Raw genomic sequence first — 25,247 nt, forward strand, 5'->3', positions numbered from 1 at the left:
TTTCTCAATGATGAGTGACTGTGTGTTTAGTGATGAATTGTATAGTGAAAGATGCTCACAGTTCTTAAGAAAAATCCTCCTCTTATGATTTTCAAGCATTTTCTGTACATTTGAGTTCTACCAAACATTTAAGGTTTTGAGGGATTTCTCTCACACACGCACGCACACTTACATTCAGTCAAATTTCTTTGGCATTTTGTAAAAACAGACATTTCAAAATGCATCAAAAACTACAAAAAATCTACTATTTGAAATAATATTTGTCCTTTCTAATGTTTATATATACATACATTCACAAAATGTATCACTAAAGTATTGATGTGAGCAGTTGCCCATATCCAGTAAAATGAATGACTGTCTAAGGCCCTCTGCTGGTCAAAGCTATTTCTTTCTTAAACGGTAATTCCTTTAGGTTTATCACCTAACACCTAGATCACCAATATCCAGAAACAACCAAATTTAGATGATCATTTAAAGGTGCAGTGTGTAACTTTTATAAGGATCTTTTGACAGAAATGCAATATAAAATACATAACTATATGACAGTGGTGTATAAAGACTGTTCATATTGAATCGTTATGTTTTTATTACCTTAGAAGAAATGTTCTATTTACATACAGTGAGGGTCCCCTTACATGGAAGTCACCATTTTGTGCCCCCATGTTTCTACAGAAGCCCTTAAAGGACAAACTTTTTTTACTATGTTGTCTCCGATGACATGTTTGTCTGGTGGCGGCTACCGTAGCTTTTCTATGTGTTTCGGTGAACGGTGGACTGAAACGTTGGTTGAAATTCATAAACTCACCACTAGAAATTTACACACTGCACCTTTAAGTGATTTTTTTATTTTAAAAAAATCTACATTTCACATGCAAGCTAATGGTGTTTTTGTGGTGAATGGACCCCAAGGGCCAGTAGTGTAAACATTTAACCTAAAAAAAGGCTTAAATGTCTAACGAGAATGTTGAAATAAGTGGTCAAAATGTAGGTGTCACTGGGGCCCTTTAAAATAGTCCAGCTTTCCACCAGAAGGGTGCATATTAGTACCTCAGAGATACAAATTGATACCAGTGTACTGTATGCATATATGTACCTAATAGGCTACATATTAACTGACACTACTTCTGTTAAACATTTCTGTAGAAATTACACTATACCTGGCAGCGGGATGTATGTTATTTACTATTTGTTTAAAGATAAATGAACATTAAACATTTACAAGACTTTATATTTACAGGAAAAAACTATAAAATACCAGCATCACGTAAAGCATTTTTATCCAAAATCAGAAAAAGGTTGATGAGAAGTTCCCAGAATGCTTTTCAGGTGTTTTTATAATTGTATTCTTTATTCTGACAAAGACTTGTTAATGTTTAATGTGTTATTTTTCTTTAAACAAACTCTTGCTAATAAATTAGATAAATATAAATCTACAGTAAGTTACTGGCAAAATGCTGCATAACTACAGCAAATATTTTACAGTGTACAAATTTTGGCCATTTTCTCTTAATGCAATTTTTAAATCTCCACAAACTTAGTTTAATTTTTTTTACAAACCATGGTGGCCCCAAATAGCATTTAAGTTAAATTAGATAACAGATTATCAAAGTGGCGTCTGCAAGCACATGCCAGATATATTAGATTAGAGATGTATTACATTACATTACATTACATTATATCCTTTTTCAAAAGAGCAGTCAATAAGTTATTAGGTCTATTAAGTCATGACAAAAGCAACTGATCAATTGACGCTATGAGGTTGAATTACATAAGAGTGATTGATATGCTGAGCTCACGCGCTGCATCACCAGCACTGCGCAGCACGCGCTCAGTAACCAAAGCGCCGGGCGGTCTCGACACTGCGGAATGTGAAGCGTTCAGCATGCGTTCGCGTTTGTGCGTCAGTAACATCAAAAGCGTCCTCGTGCATGAGTGGCCGCATGTTGTGGTGCTGATGCTGAGCAGACTGCACGTGCATGAATCCATCAACTCAATGCAGAGATTTCACTCAATCTGACTTACTGCAGCATCACAGCAGGTGAGCGTTTACATACTCAACCAATATAAATGTTGTTTTTATACATGCAGGCATATTAAATGTAGGAAACATGTTAGCCTACTTTATTAAAATAGTCTTGACCTCTGTGGTTATGAATGGGCTTGCAAAATAATTACACTGACTCACTGTCTTTTTTTAAGAATCCATTAGCAATGTTTATGAGTGATGCCTTGATATGTAATGCAGTGGTAAAATATGTATTCATCTTCATCAGGAGTGATGTTTGGATGTGCAGTGTTTGATTTTCTTTGTTGAAGGGCAGGACAGGTGCATTTTTCTTCAAACAACTTTGTTACGCAGTAAATGAGAGTGTGCGTAGGTCTGTGTGTAGGAGGCTTTTCATAAAGGAGAAATACTGCCTGTGCTTTTCTGCTTATTATTGTTCAAGGTTTCGCAATTCTTATAAGGGAAACTATTAAGCCTTTGAGCTCACAGTGATGAGCAGTCTTAAATGAAGGATAAAAACTGCCGTGTCTCGTGTTTGATGTGTCAAACTGTCTGGATTGAACAGCTTTCTTGGTACCAGACAAATCCATATTGTCCGTCTGTCTGTCCATCTGTTCATCCATCCATCCATGCATCATCTATTTTTCTGATAACTTACAAAATTACATATGTTGATATTTGCATGTAACCGTTTAAAAACCTTTGTTTTTATGGTTACTGAACATTTGTAAATTCATTCGAAACATCAAATAACCTTCCCCTGAACCGATCTAGCCTATGAACAGTTCTTTGTTAAAAGTGTATAATTTCATAATGAGATTTTTATGATGTTTACCCTGTGCTGTGTTCAGTATGTACATTAACTGTATGGAAACTCCTGAATGATAATGAGGGTCATTACACCGATGTCACTTATTAAACCTCCAACAGCCACAGGGGTTAAATTGTCCTGCAAAGAGCTTAATGGTGATGTAACATCATTTTGATTTATGTAAGTCTTTGATTTATGAATGATTACTATGCACCCAATCTACCGGTAGATACATTTCTGATCGATGTAAAGCTGTTGTAAGAGAGCTAAACATGTATAGAGCAGGTACAGCGGGGAAAATAAGTATTTGACACATCAGCATTTTTATCAGTAAGGAGATTTCTAAGACACAAAATTGCTATTGACACAAAATTTCTATCAGATGTAGCCATCAAGGCAAATATTGAATTCATACAAAGAAATCAAAACATTTAAGTATACAAGTTGGGTCATAATAAATAAAGTGAAATGACACAGAAAAGCCTTTCTTGGTGATTACAGCTCATAGGTTCTCTCACTGGGCCATTCAAGCAACTTGTTTTTCTTTCTTTGAAACCACTTCATTGTTTCCTTGGCCTTGCGTTTGGGATCATTGTCTTGCTGAAATGTTTCATTTTCAGCTTTCTGGTAGATGGCAGCAGATTTTTATCCAGAATGTGCCGGTACATTTCTCCATAAAAATGCACAAAATGCAGATTTGTCAAATACTTATTTTCCCCGCTGTATATTGAAATTATCTTTTGGTTTACATTAGGACGGCTTCAGATTTGTATTGACCAATGGCTGGAGCAGTTAAAACTGGAATTATTCTTTTCATAACAAATACACAGAAAAATCAGAAGATTGCTTGCAGCCACTTTAGGTTATTTGATACAATTTTCTCTATGCTATTGAAGGGATAGTTCACCCAAAAAAAAAAAATTCTATCATAATTAACTCTCATGTTGTTAGAAACCCGTATAAATTTTTTTGTTCTGTAAAAAGACTACTATTGGAGTAAATGGGGTCCACGAAATATCAAAATATCTTCCTTTGTTTTCATCAGAATAAAGACATTTATACGGGTTTGTAACAACATAAGAGTGAATAAATGATGACAGAATTTTCATTTTTGGGTGAACTATCCCTTTAAGATACTCTGAGGTCTTAACATAGATCGAAACGGCTATAATGTGAAACTGTAAAACGCAGTGCAGTCATCCATGCAGTTTTAGTTTAAATATGGCATCAGACCTTTACATCACATACCACATTATAATTCAGGCTTAACTAAGACAGAGAGTTTTAGCCTGACCAAATACACCGAGTGCGCACAGAGTTAGAAATGACTCATCCAACCGGTAATCTTTCATTCTCTCACAGTATTGTTTAAAAAGATAAAGAAAAGCTTAGGATGACCTGCTGGAGAACTGAATACAAATGTATTTAACTAACGTAACAACATATCTAGAGTTCTCTGGTGGAGTCTTTGTGGAGTAAAAGGAGCTCAATGCATTTTCTATGGATTAATTGTTGGAATCTTTTTTGATTTACATATATTTTTATGTGCAACTTATAGAAATCTTTCAGACAAAAAATGGTTACATTGTGTATATGGATAAGATCACATTTCATCAGCTTCTGAGGTTGGTTTTCAGTGGCTTGTTGTTGTTGTTGTTGTTGAAGGGGAGGGGTTTACTCTCCGTGGGAGGGGTTTGCGGTCGGTGGGAGGGGTTTGCGGATGAGTGAGTGTTGAGATAGCAACAGGTCTTCTGCAGCAGCACACAGTGACAGCACTGCTGTTGATAACACAAACACACACAGGATTAAATCCGCCGGTCGACCGACAGTTTGTCTTTTTTCATAACGAGACTGAAATCCTTCACCCGGTATATTCCCACATCCGAAGAAGAGTTGGTGAGTAAACGCGTTTACTGATATGTGAAAACGGTTTTGCTTGTTTTTACTGTATGTGCTGTCTCTCAGCCAGGACAGCAAACGCGCTTACGCGTTTTTTTACGCGTTTACGCGATGTTGCGCGTTGTGTCCCTGCCTTTAGTCAATGAATGACGTCTACTAACATGTTTTTGACAAATACTGTGGTAATACTACGTTTTTGAATATAAAAGTAAAAAGTATTATAGTACTTTGTCGTGTTCTTTCATCACTATAAGTTAAAGGTATATAAACACAAAGATTCACTTCATATCTATTGAGGCTCTTAGACTATAGATTGATATGTTGGGATTATAGATTTAAAGGGGTCATATGATGCAATTTCATGTTTTCTTTATCTATAAAATTATAAAAGCTGCTTTGTGCATATAGATGATTTGTAAAGTCGCAAAGATTAAAGTCTTAAACTCAAAGAGATATTCTTTTAAAAATAATATAATTTTTTAAATAATATGCGCCTCATTCACACACACCCCAACATATCAACATCACTGTGTGGGAAGATTTGCATAACACCGCCCAAATGTATATGCGGTGTAACTTTTATATTGCTTTTATATATTTCATTAGATCAAGTACAACAAATTATTTTCTTTTTTGCAACGTCATTTGACCACTTTAAAGAGCACCAATTGTCCGATTGTTACATTTCCTTTGGTGTGTAAGTGTGTATTAGTAGGTTAACGATGTAAAGTAAATGATGACGCAAGTTGTCGTCTCCAACGCAAATCTCTTTTCTTGGACTACAAGAAACACCCGGATTACAGTTTACTTCCAGTGATTGGTGAACTCACAGCCTGTAAAGGGGAGCTCACACCAGACGAGAAGCGCAGCGTAGCGTATAGACGGTTTTAGCAGTAACAACATATACAAGCGGCGTTCGTGGTCTACACGTAACTTCCGGTAAACTCCGCTAAGAATAAATAACAACAAAGTATTTTAAACATAGTTTATTTATATAACAAGCAAAATAAACATCATGTATATGACCTAGGAAACCAAAACATTAGTTATTTTCGATGAGGTATTTGTTCAAGAGTTCAGTCGGACCATTAAAAAAACTAAAACCGGAAATAAAGTCCGGACCAGACGCGTATCCGCACGTGCGTCCGATGAAACCGTCTATAGGACAACTCAGAGGTATCATACACCAGACGTTCACATTAAATAGCGCGAACTTAGTCAGATAGTGTCCACTTCAAAATGCTAAATATACGTTAGCAGTCAATGTTAATTGTTAATGATTTGGGACAAATATGATGTTATTTAATGTTAAACTATGTAAGTGGCACTCTGTGGCGCGACGGATTTGATCAGCGTCCAGAGTCACAGCGGACAGACGCCGTCAGGCGCCCGGTGTGTGTACAGAAAATAATGTGTTCTGTTTTTAGATTCATGGCGCGGCGATTCTCATCCGGTGTGCGACCCCCCCTTTAGTTAGTTAACAGTTCCAGTTAGCATTGCATTGTGAGCGAATCTTTCAAACATCGTAAGGAGCATCACATTTCCGTCTGAAGTCACAGGTATTCAGAACAATCACAACGCAAATCTGTGCGTTTCAGGATGAGAGTGAAATCTGGAGCTACAAAAATGTATGGTATGTGAAAATAATGTTGTTTAACCATAAACCAATTAGCATTTGTATACCAATTGTATTAAAACAAAATAATTTTTTTTTTTTTTTAAATAACTATTCCCTTAACTGTATTGTTTTAGTAATTTGAGCAACTGAATGTAGATATACATTAAACATATTAGTGTTTAACCCCTTCAGACCCTGGGTCTACTGGAATGGACATCACATGTTTTCTAGTTCAAACCAATAAAAATGCTGATCAACCAATCAAAATAAGCCACACTGATTAAACACATGAAAATTCAGGACTGAAGGGGTTAAACTGTAAAAGGGGTTGCACTTTTCATTTTAATTCAAGAGGGTTCAGCACAACAAGACTGTAAGAGGATTGGTATCTGGTTTCAGATAGATCAGGTCATTTCTTTCTTATACACATAAGAGAGAGAGAGAGAGAGAGAGAGAGAGAGAGAGAGAGAGAGAAGAGAGAGAGAGAGAGAGAGAGAGAGAGAGAGAGAGAGAGAGAGAGAGAGAGAGAGAGAGAGAGAGAGAGAGAGAGAGAGAGAGAGAGAGAGAGAGAGAGAGAGAGAGAGAGATTATTTACCAGATGATGAATGCTGTTTGTATAGCTTGAGGGCAGTTTTGGATAAAAGCACCTGTCAAATGTGAAAATGTAGGTGCATAATCACATAAACTTACATTAAACGTGAGACCCGAGACCCAGAAAACTATTAACATCATGAAACGCAATTCAGAGAGACAAGATTCACTCCCATTTTTTGAGTTGTAATAATACTCTGTAAATGTTTAACACATTTTTTCTTCAGCAGTCTTGCCAATAAAGTACTTTACTGAAGTCAAGCGTAGAGCGATGGAGCACATTAGACCAAGAATGAAAGCACAATGGTCCTGATGTCAGAGCAGTCATCATTATTTGTGTGTGCATTATTTATTTATTTGTTTAAACAAAGCGATGTGTCTCACTAAGCCTGGATCGATTCACTGCATTGTGTGTCTTTGTGTGTGTTTTCACACTTTTGAGATGCTTTTCACGACTCAATCTCCCTCATTCATAAGATATTAAAGAGTTTACACATAAAACTAATAGCATTTCCTTTACAAAGTCCATTATCATCCATTAGCCTTGAGACACTGTTGAATATGAAATGCTTTACTAGTGTATATGCATATGTAAGACCCCGGCTTGCAGTCATTTTACTTAAGGACTGTTTAAAAGTGTGACATCAGCTGTACTGTATAGCACAATGGCATTTTTATGGCATCATTTATGGCATCATGTTAGATAATGAAGGGATATGTTTAACAGGCTTGTTTTACTGTAGCACAGTAACCCATTTCTAGGTAAAAGGGCATAATAAATATGTTGTAATATTTGCTTTCTTGACTTAGTCATCGGCTGTTTTTAAATTAACTTACTCTCAGGCCCTGTTTGCTCCTGGTACTAAGATGCCTTACTTATAACAGGTTGATGATGCTAAATACAGGTGTGAAACATTCTGAACTCGTCCACTTTCGACCACAATTAGAGGTAGTTGAAAACGTATTCAACCGGGTTGCCTTTGTGGTGTAAACACTTATGGGATTGATTGTGTTCGAGCAGCCACAAAAGACCACCTACTCTCCACCTATTGATCTAATGTGATGTACCGAGCACAATGTTTTTACATCGATCCTGACTTCTAGCAAAACCCACAGCTTTCAGTGATAAAACTAAAGTGACTGCTCGCCATCTCTTCATTTTTTTGTTTCATTTTGCGAGCATGTGAAAAGTTGTGCAAGCTTATTTTTATTAATTGCTCCGAAATATCTGAGAAAGCTCTTACATATGCATGTACAATATGATGTGCAGTCTGTTTACTAACAACACAAGCAGTGGACTTTGACATAATATTAGTGTGTGTGTCAACTTAAACCCATCATTTCTCCCGGTCGTGTCTTAACGACTCATCACCTCGAAGTAATCAGGACAGAAGCGGTTGAAAGTGGACAAAAGAGACTCGTGCACTTCTGATCCGATCGACCATAATAAATCTTAAGACCCCTCTCCCATGTTGGCATTGATTTACAATTAAACAAAAAATGTTTTTATGACTGCCACTAGGGGGCAACTCCAACAGTCATGTCCGAATGTAGTGTACAATGGAAATGTGGTTTAGCATATATATCTTTAAAATATTTAATAAAGGAAAATGAAAGGCAATTTTAGTCATTATGAGAAGACTGGCTATATGTTGTGAAATATAACAATTTGAAAGTTAATAAGCTAAAAAAGTTTATGAGCTTTGCATTACAGTTAGTATAGGATTAGTTAGATTATTTACACTTGCATTTTTTATGCAATGTTCATAGTTGAACTATTAACATTTGGCTCTTGCAAATAGTTTTTAAAGAGTTGATTTATTAAAATACTGAATACAAGAAGTGTGCATATTTTTTGAAAATGCATGTTTTTTTTTATATATGATCTATATAACAAAAACTAACAAAAACAACATAAGTTATAATATATATAATATATTTGGTGTGTAATAGGCAAAAGTAAAAAAAAAGGTAAAAATAGGGGTAAAAGTCTGGCCCGCATTATATTTACAAATTTAAAATCTGTCCCTCGAAGAAGAGTTGTGAAAACTCCTGTCTTAGGCTTATCAAATGTCATTTTTAGTTGATGATTATGTGACCCACTTCATAAATCAATTTCCTTATATCTGCAATAGATATCAATTGATATTTTACCATCGCCTTTTAACCACCAGTAAGTCCACTTCTCCCAATCCCTTGAAATTCCCAATTAAATCAAGTCCAGTAGATTTTTCTTGTTTCACTTGTAAATAAATCATATAAATGGAACTTTATGGATTTTTTCTTGTTTAAAAGAACAGCATTGGCTGTTTTCGGACAGCTGTATAAGATTTACAGTTGCATTATGGATATTGAGTAAAAAATTAAATGATCTAATGTCTCTTCCTCACGTCCTGTTGGGACTCCGGTGCTGTCAAGGGCGTCACCATGACAACAGTGAGAGCGGGTGGACTTTTGTCCAGGTATTCCCATTAGAGCTGTCCTCGAAATCGACTATGAAACAAGCCAAAGACGTCAAGGATGTCTCTTTCCCTCGCCCCGGTCATGAAAGCTGACACTTTCTTTATGTTACAGACAGCTGGCAGGTGTGCAGAAGGCTTTTGTACGTGGGCCACAAAGACGCCTCTGTCTGCTTCTTATTATCTTTCTTTTTGTCTTTCACCTGTTGTGTCATATTTAGTTTATTAGCATCTGACAGATCTGAGCACTGTTTATGCTCTTATCTGTCACCGTTAATCGGTTTAGCTGTGTGACAGGAAGCTTTGTCTTTTCTGATGTGTGTGTCGGGATGGGTCAGACATTATTCCCTCATAACGACACCTTACTGATCCTCTATCGAACCAGACAGTCTGGGGCAGTGATGGGATAACAAAAACGTCGTCTGAATTTGTACCTAAAACACCATTCACATAATCATTCATATAATTCATCATGTAAAAGCTTTCTGTTCGTCTATTCATACTTGAAATTAAATTAACATAAATCTAACGGTTAATAGAATCACTGTTTTTAAACAGGTTTCAGAACTCTCTTCCCCTTTTGCAAATTGGTTGATGTAAGTGATAGTCCCACATCAAACTTACACCATTGGTTAAGTTAGTGTTGCGGTGACTACACTCTTAAAAATAAAGGTGCTTTCAAGGAGCTTAGAATGAATAACAGAGAGAATAACTCTCTCTCTCTCTTTCTCTGTTTATCTATCTATCCACCCATCCATCCCATCTCTCTTTCTCTGTCTATCTTCAGAGCATCTCTCATCACTTGGCTCCTGTATGCAGCTGTAGTGGCTGACGTATGGGCCGCTCTCCGGTGAGTCTGTCCAGACTGAAGCTGGGGAAGTTAAAGGTGGTCCGGCGGCAGCTGCTGCAGCGATATGAACACCAGCCGTTCGTCTCGTGTCTGGCCGGTCTGTATGGCTGTCAGTGGAGACGCTATCAGAGAGCCAGAGCTCAGCCGGGTGAATGCTGCTGCAGTCGGGTCAGGATACTCATTCAACATTATCATTATTAATATAAAGATCTGTCATGCTTTTTTTATTATTTATAATTTTTGCAATAAATGACTCAAAATGATTTTTCCTCATTTACTTAAAGAAAAATGTTATTGGTGACTTTAAGACTTATCCTCCGTACACACCAAATGCGAAGCATCGTGTTCCTCGCTCTAGATTACTCGCGAGATTTAACTTTGTGTAATGCCAATTTTTTTAGATTAATATTTTTAAATCACGCAAAGATGCGTTTGAGGCGAATAGTGTGTGTTTTCACCGCAATCGCACTGCCCGATTCACGTCATTTGTATTGCCCCACACCTATTTGCGTCTATTCGCGTCTATTTGCATTTATCCACGCCTATTTGCATCTATTCATGCATATTTGTGTCAATGCGCATCTCTGCATCGACTTTGTATGTAATCTCCTTGCGCAAACTGTTGAACTCTCGTTTGGTGTGTACGCCCCATTATGCTGCGTACAAACCAAACACGAAGCATTGTTTTCCTTGCTGTAGATTACTCGTGGGATTTAACTTTGTGTAATGCAAATTTTTCGCAGGAGATTAATATTTTCATCTCGTGCGAAGATGCTTTTGAGGCGAATAACGCATCTTCGCGGCTATCGCGTTCGCTTACCCCTGAATTCGTGTTTGGTGTGTACGCTCCAATAGACTTTTGTTATAATGGTTTTTTTATATATAATTTCATCACGCTCTAGATTAGTTAACCTCGTGTCATGCAAATGTTTCGCATGAGATTAATATTTTCATCTTGTGCAAAGATGGGTTTGAGGAGAATAGCGCATTTTGGGGGCAAACGCGTTGCCAATTCGCGGAGCCAAATTCGGGGCGCCCAATTCGCGTCCCCCTGAATTCGTGTTTGGTGTGTAAGCCCCAATAGACTTTTGAAATAATGTTTTTTTATATATATAATTTAATCACTCATAGTGATGTAATGTCGTAATATTTGCATACTGCTACACTATTGTCACATGCTTGTAAACGTTGCATGTTTAATGTGGTAAAGTCCAGTTATCTGGTTGTTTTGCATTTTGTAATTCATTTTTAAAATGTCTTAACACTCTGTGAAAAGTTTAAAAGTGTGTTTGATTTGCTTTCAGTTTAATTATAATATGAAGTCCAGTGAATAGCATTGTAGGATACATTATCTCAAATTGCACATACTACTGAAATGGCGGTATACAGTATGTTTTAATACATTGCTATTAAATGAGAAGACTTGCATGAAGGCAGATGGATGAAGCCAGTGAACGCTGGTTAAAAATGATATTTTTCCATTTATCAGCATTTATCAGCTCCTTCTGTGGGAAAATTAAAACATTTTCTCTAGACATTTGAATGTTGCTGCTTTAAGTTAAAATCAAACAGCCTGCTCATGCTCCATAGAAAGTGTTTATCAGTGCACTTAACACAATGAGCACAGGATGGATCTTCTCTCATCTGCTGACACAAGCAAAGCTTTTGTGAGATTTATAAATGATAGCAAGTTCAGGGGTTTAAAATATGATTCAGAAAACATCATGATTTCTGCACACTGACATGGGTCGTCCTGCAGTATATGCTCTACATAAACAAAACGAATTGCAAGTCCTGACATGACGTGTATCTCTGTGTGTTTTGTTACAGCTGGAGTTTTGTAGTTTCACTCTCATCATTGTGACATTTTTCCTGACGCTGGTGTTGTTGTATTTCTGGAGTGAAGCTCAGAATGATTATGATGACTTTGACTGGTGAGTGTCTCTCGACACAACTTTTACTTAAAGGGGACCTATTATACAAATTTATACTAGATGTAATATAAGTCTCAGGTGTGCCCAAAATGTGTCTGGAAAGTTTTAGCTCAAAATGCCCCACAGATCATTTGTTATAGCATGTCCAAAATACCCCTATGCAGTGTTGGTGGTAACGCATTACAAGTAACGTGCATTAGGTAATAATATTACTTTTCTGAAGTAACGAGTAAAGTAACGCATTACTTTTTAAATGCACACATTAATATTTGAGTTACCTTTTCAAAAAAGTAATCCAAGTTGCTTTTTTAGTTTAATAAATTTGATAAAACAAATTATGTACTGAATTAAACTAAACATAGTCACATTATGCACTCTATGAGTACACACCTGTGTGGGAACAGTTTGAGTCAAAAACCAAGGCGGCAGGCCAGAGCTCAACATTTTTGTGATGAAATATGCAATTTTTGATACAGAACTTTTCAGTCTTAAAAAACACCCGCAAGGCCTGTAAACGCAGTCTGAGACAATAGTTTTTCACTTTTGAGATATAGAGATATAGGGCCCTATTTTAATGATCTGAAACGCAAGTACGAAGCGCAAAGCGCAAGTGAGTTTGTGGGCGGATCTTGGGCGCTGTTGCTATTTTCCCGGCGTGAGAAATAACTCTTGCGCCGGGCGCAAATCAATAAGAGGTTGGTCTGAAGTAGGTTCATTATTCATAGGTGTGGTTTGGGCGTAACGTCAAATAAACCAATCAGAACGCTATCCAACATTCCCTTTAAACGCAAGGGCGCAAGTTCCATGGCGGGTTGCTATTATTATGACGGATTTACCAGGCGCACGCCAGGAGCGGTTCACAGCCGAGGAGACCGACGTTCTTGTAAGAGCAGTCAAAGACAGAGAAGTTGTTTTGTATGGGGATAGGAGAAACCGCCCAAATCAGCGTCGGTTAAACAGGCGTGAGAGGAAATAGCCACAATTGTCTCATCAGCTGGCATATCGTTGCGCCAAGCGCTACAATGATGTCAGGAGACGGGGGAATCCCAAGCTTGCCAGCATAAATCAGGCATGCCGTGTAACGGGAGGTGGATCTGCCTCTACACAGACGCCAGCAGAGGACATTGCTGCGTCCACCCTCACCGCTGAAAGGGTTTGGGGGCATTGAAATCGGTCCCAAGAAACGCAAGCAGGGTCCAACCCCAAAGTACTCTTACAAATCAAGTTCATATACATTAAGGTTTCTTATGAAAACATTTGAATTATTATTTACATAACATAAACGGAATACAGCCACACAACAAACTTATGAAAATATTTTAATCGTTATTTGCATGAGAATTTTTTAACGCAGCCACACAATAAATAAAAACTATCACCACAACGCTCACCACTATGATTCCCCTTATCTCGTGTATTAATATTTTTAAGTCAATTTATGATTTGCAAAAATAACTGTTGCATCTGTGTAGATTAGATGCAAAGTGTGTGCGCGTTGTGCACGCTATACATTATGGTCAAGCATGCGCCCTTAAAATAGCATAATGAACAACGCACAACGCGCCACTGACTTTAAACTTTTTTTTTCTGGTCAGTGGCGCAATTGTTTTTTGAAACTGCAAAATAGCATCAGGGATGGTTTGCGCCGGAACACCCCTCCTTTTTTGCGCTGAACCGCCCAGGGAGCGCAAGTTCATTCCCTAGTTTGCCGACGTGCGTCTGTGGAGGGAAAAACCCGCTGTGCGCCGGTGCAAAATATGAATGATACATGCGTCACTGACAAAGTCAATTGCGCTGGGTGCAAAATAAGGGCCCATAGAGTGGAAACTATGGTAATGCAGGACTGTCAGTCAGTTGCCGTGGGTGAGGCTTTGTTTGTGTGACATCACATTAACAAGAGAAACAAAACAGCATGATGAGACTTCATTGGGATTAAAAAAGAAGCAGTGGATGGATTGTTTTCATTGTAGGGTGGTTGTGTTCACACATTGCCAACACACATTTATCTCCAAACACTTTTTTCATGATAGGTGCTCTTTAAGGAAACAAATTTGTTGGGTTGCTCTGTACTGTATGTCATTGCACTAGATCATTAAAATATTCATATACTATGATATTTATATTGTACTGTACAAACCGATAGTTTGACTGACTGATGTTGCAGGTTTAACTTTGGGAATTTGGGGTTCTGGTTCCCGTGGTCAGTGGTTCTGCTGGTGGTCGCCATTGTGCTCTTCACTTACATCGCCCTCTTGTTGGTGAGGACAACAATAGTGCTTTCACATCACTTTACAATGTTACAATTACTGTGTAGGGTCAGGGTGCACAATTCATAGTTAATAAATGTGTCTAAGCAGTGATAAAGTTGTTGACATTTGGCTTTGATTTGATTTGATTTACAGGTCCTGGCGGTTTGTCTTCTGTCTGAAGGTCAAAGGCTTTACCTTCATTGGAGCCACAAGGTAAACTAAGACAATCTCTTCATGTAAATACTTCAAATTTCAGTTCATTATTGATATATTTATTTCAACAGAATATAGCATTAACATTTATTTACAGTATAACCTTTACAAAAGTGCTGTGGTGGTCCCGTCAGGGTGGAAAAGCAACATACAGCACCAGACAAATAGGGCAGTCATTTCACAGTGAATGATGGGTCTTAGACAAGAAATCATCATGATACTTGACATTATTAATAATTATTTAACAGAAATGTCTTTGTTTTTGGTTGAAAACACAGATAGGTATCCTGGTGACTCTCAGTTTCTCCATCAGCGCTACAGCCGTTCTCTCTGACTTATGGAGTAACGAATGGACAACACTTCTCCTTTCATTTCAGGTGGGTCACCTTACTCACCTCACTGGATGTGATTCAGACCATCTCAACTTTTAGTTTTATGGCAAATGGCAAAGCACTTCCATCTTCTTTTGCAGGTCACAGCGCCGTTTCTTCATGTGGGCGGAGTTTCCCTATTGACGCTTCTTTCCTGGCCAATAGCCTTACACTTCTTTCGCATGAATAAAAGAGGTAGGGTAATCTGTTTGGTGACTTCCAGAGCCCTATTTTCAGAGCCCTATTTTATCGATCTAAGCCAGGGATGGGCAACTTCCGGTGTCCTGCAGAGTTTAGCTCCAACTTGCCTCAGCAAACCTGCCTAAAAGTTTCTAGTATGCCTAGTAAGACCTTAATTGGCTGCTTCAGGTGTGTTTAATTATGGTTGGAACTAAACTCTCCAGGACCGAAGTTGCCCATCCCTGATCTAAGCACATGGTCTGAAGGCGCAGGTGCACTTAGTCTGAATCCACTTTTGCTAGTTTAGTGACGGAAAAAACTATTGGTGCATCAGGCGCATGGTCCGAAAGGGTTGTACATATTCTCTTAATGAGTTATGGGAGTGTTTTGGGCGTAACGTGCAATGAACCAATCATCTTCCATTCCCTTTATAAGCTGGTTGCGCTTGCACCATGGCGGATTCGCTATATACATGGCGAAATTTTCAAAAGCACTGAACGTTTCTCCAGAGAGTGAACCAATTTCATTCCTCATTACTGCAAATAGGTTATTCTGATACATGCAATGACTGTCCATTATCTTTATGTACACAATAATAATTTTTTACATCGTAATCCTTTCATTTTTAATATTTGGCATGTTTGTGTGCTGTTGCGCATTCCTGTGCAAAGTTGTGCACACGCCTATACTAATGCACACTTTGCAAAATTGCTAAATAAAATACTGCGCCGCCTACTACTGAAAAAATATTTTCAGTTGCCTAAAAATAGCAACGTGCCAACAATGTGCCTGTACAACCTTTTTCAAAACAGCACGCCCATGGGCGTACAGATGGGCGCAAGTGCATTTGCTATTTAAACAACGTAAAAATGATAACTTCATCAGGCTGAAACTAGCAAAAAACACTGGCGTCATGGCCAGCGCTGCATTGCGCCGAGTGTAAAATAGCGCCCAATGTGAATCATGTCAATCTTTCTTTCAGCAACATGGCTGTGGTTCAGTTTCTGGAGTCATGTTTAGTGGCAGCCAGTGACTTTTTTTTCGAGGGTGCATGATGCGAAGCTCGTCAAAACACGTATTTAGCTGTCATGTGTGTGGCTCATAATGTTAAAATATGTGTTTGGGAACCACGCCTCATGTTAAAATACATGCCTGCTGCAGACGTTTTGAAGGGGTTAATGATAAAAGAGACACTTGCGATAGCCAGATACTCGCTTAATATCATGTGTAATCAGAATTTAGTGTTAAGCCTTTCACACAGAAATTACGGAAAATACACAGAAAATGCATCCAGGATTTGTCCGGGATCGTATGATTTTTGGTTCATTTACACTGCCAATGATTTTCTGGAACCGTAAAGATCCCTGACATATTAAAAGTCCTGCACTTGGTAGGTTTTTTCTAGTGTCTGAAGTTTGGTAATTTTCTTTGATTTCTCAATCGTGCATTTTTGTTTTATGATAAGATCCTAAGGAGCCGGTGATGCGCTGTTCTGTCATGCTGGTGAATGATCTCAGCTTCAGCGCAAATTGTGACAAGCTCTCTGATCTCTGCTTAAGTCCAGTTTGCCGACATTTCTCGTTGTGAATGTTGATCTGCTTTTAAATCCCTCTTTCAAAGAGATTTCTGTGAATGTTACGGCATTGTTACTAGGTCCTCTTTATGGGAGCGATCCCAGAACATTTACGGGATGTGTTTGTATTCACCCAGAAGCCTCTCTGTCAATAATACAGAAATTTTCTGCGACTAAAGTGCTGTGTGAATGAGGTTTTAGTGACTTTGGGTTCACACCAGCCGCGTTTGAGCCATCAAATTTGCGTATACCGCGTCTAGTTTGCCGCTTGAACATTTTGAGTTTACTCGCTTCATTTCCGTGTAAAAACTGCACGTGAAATTCTATTCATCAAGACATTCACACGGACATTTGCATCATGGGAGGGGCTTCTGCGACGCCGCTCGGTTCCTGTAATCACGTCCCTACTAGAGCAAGCTCCTGATTGGTTAACGCAGCTCGTTTTTCCAGCAAAGTTCGATTTTTTTCAACTTGCGCGTTTTCCACAGCAATGCTCAATTTGCGCCATTCATGCGAACTAATTGCGCGAATGAGGCGGAATCACACCATGCTAAACGTCTCATTTGCGCTGCGAGACAACGAGTCTTCACATTGACTTTACGTTGAAATCGCTCTATCGAGACTGGTGTAACGGCAGCATGAGTGTCTTGCGAGTATTTTGTGAATGTGGGCATCTCTTTTATCATAAACCCCTTCGAAGCATCTGCAGCAGGCATGTATTTTGACTTGACGCATGATGCACATAGGCTAACATGACGCGCCGAACACATATTTTGACATGACGAGCCACGCACATGACACATAATTTAGTCATGTACACCGCCGTTGGTGTATGAATGAGTGAGTGAATGGGTGAATGTGAGGCAACTTGTAAAGCGCTTTGGATGGCCATAGGACTGTTAAAAAGCGCTATGTAAATGCAGTCCATTTACCAAAATGCAGTCCATATTTTTTGCGGTTCCAGGCTAGAATAAGTGGTTTTCCTCCTAAGTTAGTAGTGGGAGCATTTTGGTGCCAAAAATTAATCATATAAACGAGCACATCTGTTTAAAACAGTTTTCAACAAGCGTTTATGCTATGATAAGTGCTTTGACGCACTGTTTGTCCTTGCAAAGCTGTTATAGTTTCTTTTTGGCGTTTTTCTTATGTCCTCTGCCTCATGTGCATTTCACTGATGATCAGCTGAGTCATGTCTGAGATTCTTTAATAAGGTCAGGGCGCAAAGACAGAAAGACAGATGCAGGACAGAGAATGAGCTCACAGCAGCTGAATATGACCATCGCCTCCATCCACAGACCGATCCATTGTCTTTACAAAGACATCATCTCTCTCAATCTCTCTCACCCTCTCTTATCCTGAAAAGAGTTGTGTTAGTTGCATCATGCTTTCTCTATGGGCGACCCAGCTATAACTAATTTGGGTCTTTAGATTGAGAGTATATTTCTACAAAATTATTGTAATGCTATTGACAGAAGTAGTGTTGCCAGGATTTACTTTTTTATCTTCTTTTTTATCAAACAAAACTGTGAGGCCAAGCACAGCAGCACATGTGTTTGTAATTTACATTTAATTATAAGAAACATAAAAAGAGAGAGTGACCCCAAAATTGGTAAATGGGATTATTGAGACCCTAGCCTTAACGTTTAATTTCAGTATATACCGCTATTTGTCATCTCATGTAGCCAACAATCTACGGTGGCCCTGAAGTGCAAACCACAACAACAAATAACTAAACAACAACAACAAATAAAAAAACAACAACAAATTAAAAAACTACAACAAATTAAAAAAACTACAACAAATTAAAAAACACCACAACAAATTAAAAAACACTACAGCAAATAAAAAAAACACTACAGCAAATTAAAAAACACTACACTACAACAAAATAAAAAACAAATACAAAATAAAAAACACAACAGCAAGTTAAAAAAACACTGCAGCAAATTAAAAAACACAACTACAAATTAAAAAACACTACAACAAATTAAAAACACAACTACAAATTAAAAAACATTACAACAAAATAAAAAACCATAACAAAATAAAAAACACAACAGCGAGTTAAAAAAACACTACAACAAAATAAAAAACAACTACAAAATAAAAAACACTACAACAAATAAAAAACACAACTATATTAACCTACCGGAAGAGTACCAGTGGGCAACATGAGACATCGCTGATTGGACGACACTGCAGTTTGGCTTTTGAACTGGAAGTTATTCTTCTTCCTTTTTTAATTTGTTTGTAGTGTTTTTTTAACTTGCTGTTGTGTTTTTTATTTTGTTATGGTTTTTTACTTTGTTGTAGTGTTTTTTAATTTGTTGTAGTGTTTTTTTAACTTAATGTTGTGTTTTTTTTTTGTTATAGTTTTTAATTTTGTTGTAGTGTTTTTTAATTTGTATTTGTTTTTAATTTTGTTGTAGTGTTTTTTTATTTGCTGTAGTGGTTTTTAATTTGCTGTAGTGTTTTTTTAATTTGTTGTTGTTTTTTAATTTGTTGCAGTGTTTTTTAATTTGTTGTGGTGTTTTTTAATTTGTTGTTGTTGTTTAGTAATTTGTTGTTGTGGTTTGCACTTCAGGGCCACCATAACAATCTATGCAGTTGATGTATAAAATATTATGTTTTTTCTAATGACATATACCGATGTTGTGTTTTTAGTGAGACAGGTGGCTATCCTGAGTTTGTATTTGGCTGTTCTCTTCACACTGTATCTGGTGCCGTTGGGTATGTACTCACCCTGTATCAAAGATAAAGGCACACTGGGTCCAGCACCCATCCTCTTCGGTCACAGGGGAGCACCCATGGTGTGTTATTTTACCATCCTGTTTCTATGCTTTTCTATGTTTAGAAATCTAATGGTAGTTGTTTTAGGGTTTGACCCTTTTTGATTTAAACAGTATTGTTGTTTTTTTAACAGCTGGCACCAGAAAACACACAGCTGTCCTTCCAGAGAGCCGTGGAAGCGGGTGGCGAAGGATTAGAGACGGATGTTACAATCAGGTAAGACAATTGCTTCAGGATTTTCTCTTATTATCAAATCACTTTTATTCACATCACCAACAACAGCACATGTGCAGTGATAAGAGAAGGTCTCAATATTGTAATGTAGAAATAACTACTGTATACACATGATATGCATAATATCAACAAAGAAGACTTACAAATAGTAAATACTCATGGTACAGATTGTACCCAAAATACACATAATGTATGTGTAAAGTTGTGCAGTAGGTTAATATGTGCTTGTAAGATTAATAATTGTGTATGGTTTATTATTAGACTCCACATATGAAAGTGTTTTGCTGAATACAGTATATTACAGTTTTTCCCCGTTGCTTTGGTACATTTCTCGAATCATCCTCAACATTTGCAAAACAATTTGTGCATTTCTCAAAACAATTTGTAAAAATAGCAAAACATTATGGATAACCTGGAAAAGCCAACTCTCAAAGTTCAACTCTCAAAAGTAAATATCTGTGTCAATGAACATCAGAATGACAAGTCATTGTGTCATTGTGTACGGATAAGACAGTCAAATTGCTTGGTCATGTTGTCAATATAACAGTTTACTGTACTTTGAGGTGATGTTCTGAAATGAAAGGAAACGCCTTGAACACCTGTTGACTTTGCTTACATGTTGGAATATCATACATCTTTAAGTTATTTTGGCAAAAATGGCATTTAATCAAATTTTAGGTTATTTAGGGCAGAAGTTAGCCTATAGCCGGACTATATTGGGTCTATAGTTAGCCGTCATTTCAACATCTCAGTTTTTGCTTGTTGGGGACGTTTCTGTCTGTTAGAAAAAGTCTAGAATCATCTGTGAGCAATTTACCAATTCAGGAAAGGTACAGATTTAGAAAAAAAAACGTCTAATGGGAATGTGTTTATGAATATGTTTGACCAAACCCTGTATTATGACAACTTGTTCAACCATTTTGCATGTGAAGACTTATACTATTAATACCTAAATGTTGTTGGGGGTGAGACCAACAACACAGAGACCCATTATAATACATTTTGATCAACACGACATAAGCAATTGATAATGTAGGAAAAAGCAGAGAATTATACATAATCATTTGCATGGATGTACCAAAGCTTTTGCAACTTCTTCAAAGAAATGAGAAATGGCTTTTTTGATGTGCACAAGTGACACAATGATGTGAAGATTGAACAGATAGTTTTGAGAATATCATTCTGATCTTAGAAATGTACCAAAGCGACTGAGAAAAACTGTAACAGCATGTTATTGTATATTTGTATGTTTTTCTTATGTGTGTGTTTTGTGATGCTTTCTCAGAAGTCAAATGTGTGAGAGATGATTTTATTACAGTTTTTCTCAGTCGCTTTGGTACATTTCTCGATCATCCTCGATATTTGTCAAACAGTAAGTGCTTTTCTCAAAACAATTTGTACAAATAGTGAAACACCATGGATTAAAGCCAGTCTCTTGCTCAAAATCCTTAGTTCGTCTCTTAAAAGTAAATATTTGTGTTAATGAACATGTCAGTGGCATCGGAATGACAAGTATGTTTTATTGTGTACAGATAAGACAGTCAAATTGCTTAGTCATGTTGTCAGTATAACACTGGAGGGATGTTCTGATGGAAACTATGGCTAAAGTTTTTATTACAATTATTGTAGGTTACACCTTAGTGTATGTGGGAGTTCACATTTACTGTTTGGACTGTAATTTGTTGACAGACCATGTCATTGTGATACAGAAAGACAGCACTTCATAGCACAAAGAAAAAAAAGAAGAAATGTGAACATAGGACAATATCTTTAGGGAAAACTGTACATGCAGTGCTGTAGGAATTACACTGAAGTATTCCTACACATCCTGACGTTCCTGTCTGTTAGAGAAAGTCAAGAATCACCTGGGAGCAATATACCAATTCAGAACAGATTTAGAAAAAAGTCTAATAGAAATGTATAGAAATATGTTTGACCCTGTATTATGACAACCATTTTGCATGTAAAGACTTATGCTATGAACTAATGCTTAAATGTTGTTTGGGGTGAGACTATTCAACAGAGAGCAATAAGCCCCAAGATGCAGTGGGTTGCAAGTGCATTTTATAACAGTTAAGGGGCGTTGTTAGGCACGACGTGAAGCAGAGCGGGGCTTATTGCTTTTATAAAACGGTTACTTCATATGCATAGCAGGATTTCATAAAATAAAACACAAATAAGGTGTAATTATATTAGTACATATATCACTCTTCCGCCAAACAAAGTAGTTCCTCAGAATCAAGATGAAAATATAATTAAAGACTAGTGTGTAGTGTGTCAACATTCATCTAATTTATAGATAAACATTTATGTATAAATGTTTAGAGTTAAGCATGGAAGCATGCTTAACTCTTTTCCCGTCAGCATTTTTTTTTTTGACACCCAGTTTTAGTTTAATGCCTTCAAGAAAAATGTTCTTCTTTAAATAAACATAAAATGTATATAAAATGAAAGAACAGATCCTCCGCTTAAAAAAAAACAGTTTCATCCTACCTTAATTTTTTCTCTTATCACCTCTCAAATTTTCAGCTAAAAGCGGAGATAATTAAATTTTTGTTAAGAACTTTTGTAAGAGATCAGATTCAGAGCCTGATCAAAACTTACACAGTGTTTTTAGTGTTGAGTGAATGCGTCAGTGTTTAAGTTGGGTAAGATCGTGATACTTATGTAATGCGGTCTGAACCATGGGGTTACCGGGGTATTTTATCACAGCTTAGAATGCGTTTCAACCAATCAGAATGAAGAACCAGAAAGGGCCGTTTTATAAAATACATTTTGATCAACATGACATAAGCAATTGATAATGTAGGAAACAGCAGATTTTGCATAATCATTTGCATGGATGTACCAAAGCATTTGCAACTTTTTAAAAGAAATGAGAAACTGTTTTTTTTTTATGTGCATAAGTGGCACAATGTTGTGAAGATTGAACAGGTCGTTTTGAGAATTTCAATTCTGATCTGAGAAATGTACCAAAGCGACTAAGAAAACTGTAAATATTGCAAGATATTTAAATGTTTTTGTGAAGCAACTTCATGTGTTTGCATACATAGAGCGCTTTAAATCATTCACCTATGAGTTTCATTTTTCAATGTTCACACTGGGCATGTTCAAACTTTTGATTTTAAAAATGTTTTAGTAAATGCTGAGATTAACATGAAGGAATAAATGGTGTAGAAATGTCATTGATCCTTTTTAGTTCATGTTAGCTAATGCATGAACTTATACAATCTTGTTAGCACTTCATTTGTGAATGGTGCAAACGGTCCTCTGCAACATCCAAGCAAATTTCCAATTATCAGAGATGAACAGTTTCAGAAACATCAGTTGAAGATTCATAAGAGCTTTTCCTTTGCTTTTGTCCAGATATCTCTAATAATAGATGTGATCCTAACATCTGCTGTGTGAGTCACCTCACTGCTCTCAGTTAATGTGATTAGAGCAAACTAATCCTGTTAGTGCTCTCATCTCTACTAATCCAAGCCCAGGACACTCAATAGGGAGCATGGACAGGGGGTGGATTTACATCTTATATTACGCAGGTTTGATGACTGGTTGGTGACAGTGATTTATAATTAGTTGATTATGATACACGCAAGGTTGTGGTTTTCTCAGGTCTCATCTTCTTTAGAGTTAGGTAAAGTTCTTTCTTTTGTTGTTTCAGTAGATCAAAGCTTTGTAAAGTCTAGATATGGCTCTGACAACTTCATTGACCATAATGTCAATGCCATATAGAAAAATGAAATTTTAAAGAGCACCAATGGTCTGATTTACGATTTTACATTTCCTTTGGTGTGTAAGTGTGTATTAGTACATGTTAACGTTATGCAAACGCAAGTTATCGTCTCCAACATAATCTCTTTTCTTGGACTACAACAAACACACAGATTGTAGGCAATAGTTTACTTCCTGGGATTGGTGATGTAGACAAGACCGACATTATCATAATTCCTGCGCAAATCTTTTAAACATGGTAAGAAGCTTCACATTTCCGGTTGATGTCAGAGGTATTCAGGTCAATCACAATGTACAGATTAGCTGGCCAATCAGAGACACAAATAAATGCGTTTCTGGAAGAGAGTGAAATCTGAAGCTACAAAAATGTATGGTATGTGGAAAATAGTATTTTTTTAACCATAAACCACATGAACACATTGTAAGTCAGCGACCCTGCCTTAAGCAGGCATGATAAAGAAATGCAAATGTTTTTTATACCAACTACACAAAATAATGTTGTTTTTAGCAATGAAATGGGTGCACTTTAAATATATTTCAAAATATAAAAAATTGCCAAAAATTATATGTTTACATAAACATATTTTTCACCAATATATTTCTTTGGCATTTTTTGTATACTTCAAAATATATTTTAAAAATAAATATTTTTTAAGCATTTATATTTATTTACAAAGAAAGAAGAAAAACTTTGTTGCAAACCTCTAAACATAATTATTAAAATGTATTCAGATAAAATTTCTACTTTATAAACTTTTAGATTTTGGCCAGGAAATTTAAAAATGTAAAATTAGAAATTAATTTGTTGCCTTTAAACTACATGTTAAAATATGTTTATATATAAAGGTTAAAACTAAATATATTTCAAATGCCAAATATATATTTATTTAAGCTTTACTCCCTAAAAAGTATTTAGCATATATTTAAAACATATTTTTGGCCAGAGAATTTTTTTTGCCGTATGGGGCTTTATCCTGAAAAGGGTGCTTGACGCCAAAAGGGTGCTTGACAGGGTGGAGTGGCCTTTCATTTACAGAGCAGATAAATCTAGTGCAAAATTTTATTAATCTTATCAGAAATGTTTTGGTATAACAAATGCACTTTATGCAAATACACGGCAAACAATATTTTTTTGATCTATCTACTGTCTTGTTTTTTTTTAAGCATTTGTGTTTCTATATCATGCCTGCTTGAGGCAGGGTCACACTGAGTTTAAAAACAGATATTAAGCGTCATTTAGTGAAACACGGCAGAATGAATTTTTTTTTCAGAATTTCTGTGTAAATCAATTGAACGGGTCACATAAGAGTTTTATGAACTTTTAACACTGAATGCGTCATGCTCATGTTTCATAAATGAGAACACATGACAGATTATTTGTGATATAAGACTCTGACCTCATTAACCAATATAAATCTGTGTTAGGTATAATTTGAAATGGTGTTAAGCATATCAGCAGACACATGCAACTTTGTTAAAATCTTTTTGTTCACATGTTCAGTTTAACTTCTTGTAAAATGTAAAAGGTTATCAATTCAATACAGGTAAATACATAGTTTGATGGGCAGTTTGTCTGCTTTGTTTAGAGTAATTTACGCTTTTAGGTGCACAAAATACAGAAGAAAATTTACTTAGTAATATTTATAAATATTCAATATTTACTACAGTCTAAAATAAAATTAAGAAATGAATAGTTTTGGTCTTTGACATTTTTTATAATTTAGTAAATTCTCAT

General features: G+C 36.6%; 1 protein-coding gene across 3 annotated transcripts in view; it reads left to right on the top strand.

Moving 5' to 3' along the window:
* Window positions 1-1,811: 1,811 nt before the first annotated feature.
* The window catches only part of gdpd4a (glycerophosphodiester phosphodiesterase domain containing 4a), a 31,689-nt gene continuing 8,253 nt past the window's right edge, over window positions 1,812-25,247 (top strand). Inside the window, exons 1-9 of one of the 3 annotated variants that reach the window (XM_065257823.2) lie at window positions 1,812-2,038; window positions 10,171-10,401; window positions 12,064-12,167; window positions 14,332-14,425; window positions 14,570-14,629; window positions 14,908-15,006; window positions 15,102-15,195; window positions 19,418-19,563; window positions 19,677-19,759. In XM_065257823.2, coding sequence (XP_065113895.1) covers window positions 10,219-10,401; window positions 12,064-12,167; window positions 14,332-14,425; window positions 14,570-14,629; window positions 14,908-15,006; window positions 15,102-15,195; window positions 19,418-19,563; window positions 19,677-19,759 — 863 coding nt within the window. In that variant the 5' untranslated portion in view covers window positions 1,812-2,038; window positions 10,171-10,218. Of the gene's footprint in view, window positions 2,039-4,559; window positions 4,713-10,170; window positions 10,402-12,063; window positions 12,168-14,331; window positions 14,426-14,569; window positions 14,630-14,907; window positions 15,007-15,101; window positions 15,196-19,417; window positions 19,564-19,676; window positions 19,760-25,247 lie in introns of those variants that run through there. The other 2 variants (XM_065257825.2, XM_065257824.1) reach the window with 2 other exon arrangements.

The sequence above is a fragment of the Paramisgurnus dabryanus genome, chromosome 9 (assembly GCF_030506205.2).
Source record: "Paramisgurnus dabryanus chromosome 9, PD_genome_1.1, whole genome shotgun sequence".
NCBI lineage: Eukaryota > Metazoa > Chordata > Actinopteri > Cypriniformes > Cobitidae > Paramisgurnus > Paramisgurnus dabryanus.